Genomic DNA, 10,242 nt, shown 5'->3' with positions numbered 1-10,242 from the left:
TGCGCCGGCTGCTTCCCCTGGGCCGTGGCCAAGAGCTCTGACCCCCAGTTTGAGGACTTCAGTGCCTGGCAGGGTGGCGTGGCAGGGCGAGAGATGCCAGCTTCCTGGCGACGTTTCGGCTCAGGGGCACTGGAGATGCTCCGGCGCCTGCTTACACTGGACCCCGATCGTCGGAGCCCCGCCATTGAGGTGCAGAAATACCTGTCCCTGCCCTGGGTGATGGCTCCCAGCCCCGGGGAGCCGGCATCAAGCAGGTCCCTGTCCCCCCTCACCAGCACCATGGGGGAGAGCCCAGGGGGCACTGGGGGACGGGACGCTGCTGGTGGGGGAGATGGTGTTCCCATACCCTCTGCTAAGGCACTGGCCCCATGCCGGTAACCGGCACCTCCCCTCCATCCCAGGGCTGGTATCACGGTGGGTGCTCCCCAGGGGTCTGGGTTCCCTGTCCAATACCTGAGGGTTGCGGGGCTAGAAATGGGTTGCAAGTGCAGGAAGTAGAAGCAACGCCTCAGGCAGCACCTGGAGACTCCAGCCCTGCGCCTGGATCACCAGCACCTTGCAAATCAATGTCACTCGGCGGTGGTGACCACAGTACACCTGAGCAACTGTTGCACAACTCTGAGATGCACAAGGGAAACTCAGGGCAGAAGCCTCCCACGGGACAACAGAGAGAAACAGAAGGAGAGCAGTTAATTAGAAAGAAAACTCATTAATGCCAAAGCAAAATTTTAGCAGAGGTGGATGGCGAAACTGCTCAGCAGAGGAACCCAGAAGCACATCTGACCTTGACCTCCTTCCTGCACCTTAGGGCTGAGGATGTTGTCATGGGCTGCTGTTAATTAGGGAAGATGCTCAACAGCCCCCCGGGGAGTTGACCGCCGTAATTAGGGAGAGATGCTGATCAGCATCCCTGGGGGGGTTAAGGAGCTGGGTAAACAAGTGTAAGCCCTCAAGGCATGCAGCTGAACGGGAGTGTGATGGGGCTGGGAGGAGCTGCCTGGTGGGTCTTTAGGACTTGAGCTAAAACCGCACAAACCTGGGATCAGGCTCTGTCTGAACAAAGCAAGAAGCAGGGTGATTTGCACCATTAAGGGCTGAATGTGGGTTGGCTGATAGTGCAAAAGGGTAAAGAAATGCAGTGAGAGAGCAAATTGGGATGGCTCTGGGTGTGCATGAGGGGACACACATGAAAATTGGCTTCAACGGCTGCAAATATTCTCCAGCACAGGAGGGACTCCGGAGGGAAGTTTGTGGGGTGAGCTCAGGGTTTGGAGGCTGGACAAACACCTGCCCAGGCTCAACCAGCCATCTGGACCCTGCTGGCATTCCCACTGGGGCTGCTGGCAGCTGAGAGGAGAACAGCAGGGTCCTGCAAGCTTTGGCACCTAACCTTGGTACCACACCGTGCCCGGGCAGGGCTCTGCCTGCTGGGGTGCACCATCCTGGGGCTCTCCTGCACCCCTTTGAGCAGTCTGCACCTCTGTTTTGGGATGTGGGGCTTCTGGAGCCTCCACCTGGGGCCCCTCCATGTTCTGCTGGGGAGCCTGTGCCCATCCCTCCCTGGGGACCCCAACAGGCTGGGGGATGCTGTGCTCTGCCATCGGCAGAGGATCCATCTCCTGCACCAGGGGAGGGGGAAAATTAGCTGAGATGCTGAAGCTTAATAAAATTCTCTGTTGTTTTGCCTTTTTTTTTTTTTTTTTTTTTAACTTTTTTTTTAACTGTTTTCCCATTAACCCACTGCTTGAGCCCTAAATCCTGCTTTTTCTCCCACTGGGGCCAGGCGGGCTCTGAGCAAAGGGATTCTGGCCCTCCCACCCCTCTGTGGTGGTGGGAAGTTTCCGGAGAGGAGAGGGCATACGGGCAGCTGGGAGACATGCCGAATGCCCAGCTTCGGCAATGCAGAGGCTTTTCCTTTGTAGCTGCCCCCCCTGAACTACAGCCTGGGGATGCTCGACCAAGGGGTGGTGATGCCAGGCTGGACTGTGGTGCTCCCTGTAGCTGGAGGTGGAAAACTCCCCCATCTCAGAGGAACTGTCTCACAGGTGGGTTCCTGCAGCCTCTTGCTGAATTTCTTCCTAGCCACATGGTTTTCCAGGCAAGAAAAACCTCCCCAGCACAGCACTGGCACGCATGTCATGGATCTTCCTCCAAAGAACATAATGCTCCGTGGAAAAAGCATCGGGTAATGCTTGCAACAAGCAATTAGTGAACACATTCGCAGCATGGGTTCATCTACCGTTCACACAAATATCTGCCTCTAGCCCTCCCTCAAGCTTCCCAGTGGCTGGGGAGAGCTGGGCCAGTAAAGCCAGACAGGGTGGTCCAGAGATGCAAGGGCTTTGGTTTATGGCCTATTCTTCTTAATACTGCGGCATTTAAGATGGACCTGGTCTTCTCTAATTCCTACCCTATTATGGGCTGTTGTGAATGGGAAACTGAATGGACTTTTCCAAAAAAAGATGGGGAAAATGTTGGAGCTTTATTTAGCTATACTGAAATAAAAGGTAGGTTAGAAGCGAGGAGAAGTTCCTTAAGCTTAGAGAGCAGACCAAGTCAGATTACTAAAGCAGGTGAAAAGTAGATACTAAAATGGCACGTATTTGCCATTAATAGCTATTGATTTAATTGGAGTTGATAGGCCTTCCTGTGAGAGAAGAAGAATTGGAAAAAAATACTGGCTTATGCCAGATAGCTAGGAAAGGCTATCAAAAGTAATAAGAATGACTTTTCTAAGGACAGGAACAATAGGAGAGAAGAACTATGCCTAATGAACGGGGCAAAAATGGGCAGGTTAGGTGGCTTTCTGGCACCCCCAGCAGCATCTAACATCATGACTTGATAGATAGCTTCTAAACTTGAAAGAGACTGCCAAAAAAATCAGGATTTCAGGAAAAGGTAGAAATGATCAGTGCCCTGCATCAGTTTGACAAAAGATTGGAATTGGCAGTCTGATAAATAACAACACTCTTCCAAAAACGAGGAGGATTTCATAAGCTGTTGCAGTTTGTCCTACAGCTGTTCAGTGGAGTAGCTTTGGAAGGGAACTGGAATGAGAAGAAGAATTTGCATTTTTCTGGACTTCCAGCTTTCCTTTTTGAATGCCATCTCATTTCGCACTGCAGCTGTCGTTTCTTTCTCCCCATTTTAGGTACCGTTAACAGCAAATCCTCCATTTCCTATGACTTTCAAGTTTCCAATGTAAGCAGGTGTTAATTTGAAGGATGTAATTTTCTTTTCCAATTTTAATCACTAATACTTTCTATGGATGTTGTTTTTTCCCCTCCCTATTTTCTGAAAAGATTTCCTAGAAAATGGCAGTCTTTGAAACTGTGCCATTTCAAAGCATTGTCACTTGTCCAAGATGGCAATCTGGTATTTGTCTTTTCTTCCCCTAATTATTTTTAATATCTGAAGATTCCCAATTTCCTGCCACTTTCTAGAACAACGCTCCAAAAATGTTTATGGAGTTTCTATTCAGTTTAGAGAGCAGAAAAACCGTAAAGCATCAGTGGAAGTTAGGATACGAAAGGAGATGAATGGCTTGTTTTTGAGTCTTCCAAATTTGAGAAATTGACAAAAATCTTTGTATCTTGGGGAAAAAAATGTAGCTGAATGTCTGCAAGGAGTGAGATGGAGAGCGAGGCCAGAAAGTGTCGGAAGCTGGAACGTCCACATCGTAATTTTTCACAGTAGTGAGAAAGTCTTACCTTGATGTCTGTGACAGCCATGGCACAGTTTGAGAGGTTGGACTCAGCTAATATTATGAAGTAGAATGGAGCAGAGCCTGGCTTTTCTGTGTCCATGTGTTATATGCATACATATAGTCTGCGTCTAATACAGAAACATAGAATAGACATAACTGTTCTAGGATATAGATTTTCTGTTGAGAGAGAGAGAGAGAGAGAGGAAAATAATTTGTTGCTTTTCAATTGAAAAGCAGGAGAAATTTTGGCAATTTGATGCAATTCTTTCATTTATTCCTCAGAACGTTTGACAAATGAACGTCACAAACAACAACTACGCCGATCCAAACAACCTGACGCTTGAAGAAATCCAGCCATTGGGATGGCTCCAGGAACCAGTGTGGGTTACTGTGTTGCAGAACACCAGCGTGCAAAATTTTTCTCATCATGTCGCCTGTAATCCTGTAAATAACAATAGGAAAATTGGCATGAAAAATCTTTGGAGTTGCATTAACTGCATTTTATATATTGAAAAGGAGAGTACTGAGTATTAGGGTAAATACCACAGTATAGTTGCTGTATTTTACTAAAAAGTACAATGGCTCTCTTTAACTTAATCCTAACATCAATGATGTTAATAATGTTAGTTGCATGGAGGAGGGTGGCTCTCCCTTTTGCCCTCAGACATTGCAATACGACACAAAGTTGATTTTTGTGGGTTAAGTTTGATTTATAAGAGGAGGAGCAGCTTTAGGATTTTAGTTAATATTGTAGGAGGGTAAATAGCATTGACATCTTTGAACCATTTACATTTTAATTTCAAAAGGCTAACAAGCCGTGCTCTTGTCTTCAGCCCTGGCATGCTTCCACGGGACTTGTGGGGTCAGGTCTTTTTCAGACGTCCCGTGCAGGGATTTCAGATGCGTGAATTTGTAAAAATAAGGGTGACTGAGGAGAGGTGCTAAGTTTGACGCAAGTTACTGTGTAGGGCAATGTCTTGATTTTAAGGCTCTGAGAAAAACATTGATGGGAGGTAGAATCTACTAGCGTTTTATTGTTTAATATTTCTAGGTAGCTCTCCTACAAGGACTCCAGCTCAAATTGGGAAAATCCTACCTGTTAAGATGGGCGCTAGGAACCAGCGTCAGCAAAAAGTACAATTGTCATCCCTGTCTGAAGGCTTCCAAGCAAAAATGTGAACGTCTGGATTGTAAGGAAAAATTTTTGAAAAGCAAATTGGGAAGAAGCCTGTTAAGAACTGAAACTGTTTTTATACTTGCCGAGACTCTGTGATGGCAGGGAATCGCTCAGGCTCGAGGAGTAACCAAGCTTGAGAGGTGACCCTGCTCCAGGGGTGTGCAGCCCGCTGCCGTGCAGGAGAGCTCAACAGGCCCTGGGCTCTGCACTATTTGTCAAGTAAGATGATTGACTTCGAGTCATATTTGCATACTAGTGAGACCTCTGGGCCACTGTTCCAGACAGCCTTTGGCTACCGTGTTGCCCTCCACCCCCAAAGTCCAGAGTAAGCTGGCTGCGGCCACGACAACCCCCGCTGGTGGCTGTTGCTTGAGAAGGTGAGGGGAGGACACCACCACAGGTGAAAATGAGAGGTTTGAAATTCTTGCTACTAAATAAAAATAATAAAAAAAACCCAACCAAAAACCAGTCAGCCATCACCTAGTTCCCTCGTCAGCCCCATATTTCCATCTACAGGATGATACCTCCAATTTCGATGTTCTGTACTGCCATTACAATGGCCCTGCCAACAGTTATTCCGTTGCTGACGTAAAAGAGACGTCATGAGGTGTGACAGGCAATCCTACCTTCAACAAGAGTAATCTCAAAGGCTACGAGATCTCAACGTTACCCATCGGTACCCTTTGCCTGGAGGTGAAATATCACAACCACCTTATGCTGCATTTGAAGGTCATTTCTCAGAATTTCTCTGAGTTTGTATTATTCCAGTGGTCAAAAGAGTATTCTTGCTGGGAATTGTTTCTAGTCAATTTTGGTGTTCTGTGGACAATGGATACAAGAAAGTGCTTTCACTGTTTTTTATCCTGAATCCTTGAAGATGTAGCTTGCTAATTTATGCATATTCCGTGTATGTTGAAATGAATCCATTTTCCATGCCTAGATTTATGAGGATGCAAAGGAACGCTGTGAGGTGCCGGTACCGCTAGATCTCCCCAAGTCCCCAGAGAGCACAGTCGAGAATGGACTTTATGACGTAACAGTTCAGAACAAACCATTTGGCATCCAGATTCAACACAGAAGTACAGGGTCAGTGATGTAAACTGTACTTATTGAATTTCATTTTTTCATTTCGTTTTACTAATTGGATTTTTTCATTACATTTTGTTCATTTTCTTTGCATGATAAATTGAATTTCATGTCCTTATTTTTCTTCTCATTTTTCATTTCCTTATTTCTCCCCTCCTCTTTTCTTTCTTCTTGTCTCCTTTTTCCTTTTCCTTTTTTTCCTGCCAAAACATTTTCTTGTCCAGTCTGTTCTAAATGCCACAAGATCAGGTTTTGTGTCCGTCCCATAAAATGGCCGTGCCTGTCAAATACTAAACCCTGCTCCAATGATGATCGTTCGACCTTTGCACAAGGATGAGGATATTAACCAAGGGAAAGGATGGAGAAGGTGACCTGGACAAGACCCTGTTTTTTCCCCATGCTGGCTAAGGTGTTTCCCTGCCACCTCATACTTTGCTCCTGGCTGAAAATCCTCAGCGTCATCTTCAGGTACAAAGCATAGACGTTGCCAAAGAGGAGTTTCTGTGCAGTTCCCAAGGATTTGGGAGACACAACAATTTTTGACACTTTCTAATACTTCCTAATATTGTTTCTTTTTGTCTTACGCTTTTTGATTTCAAATGTATTTTTTGCCATTCTTAAACGAATGCAAATTTAATTGCAAACTGAGTTACTTTTTTGCCAACCGGAGTAAATTCTTCCTTCCCTGATTCAGCCTCCCACCTCTACAGCGGTCCTTAGAAGAACACTGTTGGGTTGTGACTCAGTTTTTAACAGAAAAAAAGCTGATTTACACCTTAAATGTTTCGACATAACCTGCACAACCCCCCTCCTTAAAATCTGACGCTCCTCCGCCCCCCCTAAAATCCCTCAGTTTATTTTTATTATTGCCTTGGTCTGAACTTTGTTAGGATCATTTTTAACTGTTGCTGCAAATTGTAATAATTATTGTAATAATGGACTAAAGTTCCCTAGACTGGATCACATAAGCCCTAAAAAAATTATGTAAGTCGGGCTGTGCTTCTGTTTTCCCATAAGGGCATTAGCCTTACCTGGAAACCCTGAATTTAGCACCTCCTCGCTTTGCTAATTCGTTTTGTGAGGAGGGCTGGTTGAGACTTAATACTTAGTTTCTGCAGATGTGTGGTTCATAGTGAATTCCAATAAAAAACACATCTTGGTTGGGTTGATGGCTGCTCACGCTCACAAGGGCAGCACAGCAGCGCTTTCCTACAGAAAGAGAAGCCACCAGTTTTGTTTTGGGAGTTGTGCATAAGACCTTTCACGGTTCTCTTAGTTCTCAACCCGTTAGTTTCTTCTCCCACGTGCAATCCCGGTGCCTTGCAGAACATCACAAAGGAGCGAGGAATCGTCGTTGCCCGTTCAACCTACCCCAGCAGCAGAAAGTGGTCGGGACATTGGCTGGGGGACACCACCGCGGCGTGGAGTCAGCTCGATAAATCTGTCATCGGTACATCGATGCAACATAGAACCAATTTATTCCATGCTGCTTCTTGCTTTTCTTCTTAATCGTCACAGTTTTTGAGCCCAAATGGGCTACTCAGTTGCAAAGTGGCTGCTCAGTTGAGCAATCAGAATTTACAGCCAATTTCTTCTTGTCCTTTTTTTTTCCTTCTTATCGGCTGCTAAGAAAGTCTTCATGGTTTCTATAGGAATTGGGTTTGCTTGCATGGGTTTGAGCACCCCGTTGTCCTCAAATGAAAACCCTGTCACCTTCCCGTCTCTCTGTTGCCTGAAATGTGCTGCTTTGCTTCTTAAGAACCAACTTTCCTGAGGGAATTTTGGAAATTCTTTTCTTTTTCTCATCACAAGTTGTATGCTCTCTGTATTGCCATTGGACTTTCTTTGTTGGTTTTTTTTTTTTGTTTTTTTTTTTTTTTTTTTAAACTTTTCAGGCAGGAGCAGATACCTGCGGGTCCTTTGGAGACTGGGACTAGGAGTGGTGTGCTCGATGTATGGAGCTGGGTGCCTTTTACCCATACTCGAGGAATCACAATGGGAAGGGATCCAAGGTGGGTGCCGTCTGCGTTTGCTTTGACTGAGTTGTTTTATTCCCCATATTTCCCCCATTTCCTACATTTTTTTTTATTTCCCATATATGCTATTTTTAGCTCAGCACACTGTGTCTACAAGAACAAAGTAGTTATTTTTGACATGTTCCAATTCTGTTTAAACATACCACCTCTATAAGACTAAAATAGTTGTTTTTTTTCATATAGGGCATTTTTCTTTCAACACACCACACTTCTGAGACTGAAATAATTACTTTTATGGCTAGGTGCATTGAAAGGGGTAAAACTGACCTTAGTGGTGTCATCCCACCCCATAATGATATTCTTCATTTTCCAGCAACTTAGAAAAGGGAACAGCGGAATGAAATTCCTGAGTATCTAAAATTGGGGTACTTTGCCCACTTCCTGCCATAAAATACTCTTCTTTCTTTTAAGAAGGAATGAGAATAACTGAATGCAAGACTCTGATGTCTAAGGACTTGATTGTAAAAAAACAAGGTAACTGGAAAAATGGCAATAAGCGAAAGAGCATTTTTTGCCTCCTTAGAGTCTTAGGTCTAGCAGAGCACAGCTCTTTGTCCTTCATTAAAGGACAGAGAAATGAAGAAAGGTACTTGAAGTTAAATGAGAACAAGGAATTTGCAAGGCTGCACCCAGATCTCCTAAGCTATGCTTTGCTGTGTCGATTTTGACGCACGTTTGACAATTACTACTGCTAAATTCTATGAATTTGTGGGTGATCTATAAAATGAAAAAAAAAGATTAGGAACATGAGGGCCTTCCCCTACCCCTTCTGACAAAGGACCTGTCAAAACACTAAATGGCACAAATCCCAAGTAACTGGGCCACTACTTTCGCTGTTGCTAACACCTAGCAAAAAGGATTGTTTTGTTTTGTGATCTAAATCTCCTAAATCAGAATTTTAGTATCTATGTAGGTATAGGCCAGCAAACATGAAGAAACAGTGATACAAAGATCGGTAACATCCAAACCCCCTTGCTTTCTAACTTTCCTCACCGAAGTGGGAAGCGAGGTGCGGCTGGGTAAGGAGTCCGATCTAATGAAACTCAATCACCACAGAGTGTTACGAAGCAAGCATTCTTGGCAGCACTGGCAGTAGCTCCACCATGAGTGCTCCAACGATTTGGTAAACTTTCAGAGATGATATACCCTAAAGTTATACATATTCCTAGGATTTCCAAGAGCTCATTTACATAAACATGAGAATTCCTGGAACTCATTAATATATGCAAGTGTCCGAGCCACATTCACAACCATCTTCTCTGGTGGTCTTTTGTCTTGGCTTATCACTGTCACAAGTTCCTTACCTTGGTTCCTTCTCTTGGTCTCGATCGGTGCCTGTTGGTTTCTTTGTGTTCCTCAGGACGTATCAGTCACAGTTGCAAATATGATGCCCTGAGGTGCATTCTGGTCTGTCCAAAGTGAGAGTGTCCCTGGAGCCTCCTTATCTTACAGCCGTTCTAGCTATCCCCAAATCACAAAGGCCCTTCCTTTGTTCAGTTAAGTATCTAAGATATTTACAACGTCTTCCTTGTTCTTGGGGCTTTCAACTCATTCAACAGCCTGAATGAAAATTAAGGAAGAGGTGGTTTTTCCCAAACGGTTTTCACATTAACGCATTCTTGACAGGCGCTGATACATTTGTGAATAAGATGGGAGTAACTTTTAATAATTCTTATCTGTTATCAATAAATAGGGAATAAATATTGCCTATGACTACTGGTAGCGTGCTTACCACTGAGGAAACGGTAGCTTTACTGAGAAAAAAGGCTTCCCTACGGCAACATTTTGGGCAAGGGTGACACCGAGGGTCTGACTGCTCTTTTGTTACTTTGCAGGTTTGTGGAAGACAAAAAGAGCTGGGAAATCTAGAAGCAATTTCTGGGGGGGGAGTGGCACTGCTCATCAGCCCTGTACTGACGCAAGTGAAATACCAGAAAGAGAAAAGTCAGAAAAGTTGGGAAAGAAATGAGAAAATCTTAGTGTCCTGGTTTGGCTGAAACAGAACTATTTCTGCTTTCAGTAGATTTGATTTTTTTTCATTCAGTTAAGTTTTCTCAGTCACTGCCCTGTCTGGAGCTGACTGCAGGTTTCAGGCAGTGCCTGCTGTCAGAGCTGATGGCGGTTCATGTCTGTAGTTGTTGCTGGGGCAGGAACAGGATTGTTCTGCAGAAAGGCCCACGGGTGGGTGCTTGTTCCCTGTGGGCTCTCTTGGGCTCCGCTGGGCTCCTCGTGGGGGG

At 45.0% G+C, this 10,242-nt stretch overlaps 1 protein-coding gene across 1 annotated transcript in view; it reads left to right on the top strand.

Annotated features, from left to right (window-relative positions):
• Positions 1-10,242, top strand: part of LOC104163344 (uncharacterized serine/threonine-protein kinase SBK3-like) — a gene marked incomplete at its 3' end in the record, with an annotated part of 16,491 nt that overhangs the window by 1,359 nt on the left and 4,890 nt on the right. The window contains 1 exon segment of the mRNA XM_009702327.1: positions 1-322. This exon segment is cut by the window's left edge and continues 15 nt beyond it. Coding sequence (XP_009700629.1) covers positions 1-322 — 322 coding nt within the window.

Source organism: Cariama cristata, unplaced genomic scaffold, assembly GCF_000690535.1.
Source record: "Cariama cristata isolate BGI_N322 unplaced genomic scaffold, ASM69053v1 scaffold2916, whole genome shotgun sequence".
In the NCBI taxonomy this organism is placed as follows: domain Eukaryota; kingdom Metazoa; phylum Chordata; class Aves; order Cariamiformes; family Cariamidae; genus Cariama; species Cariama cristata.
The sequence above is the reverse complement of the archived record's forward strand: the minus strand, read 5'-3'. Positions and strand labels throughout refer to the sequence as shown.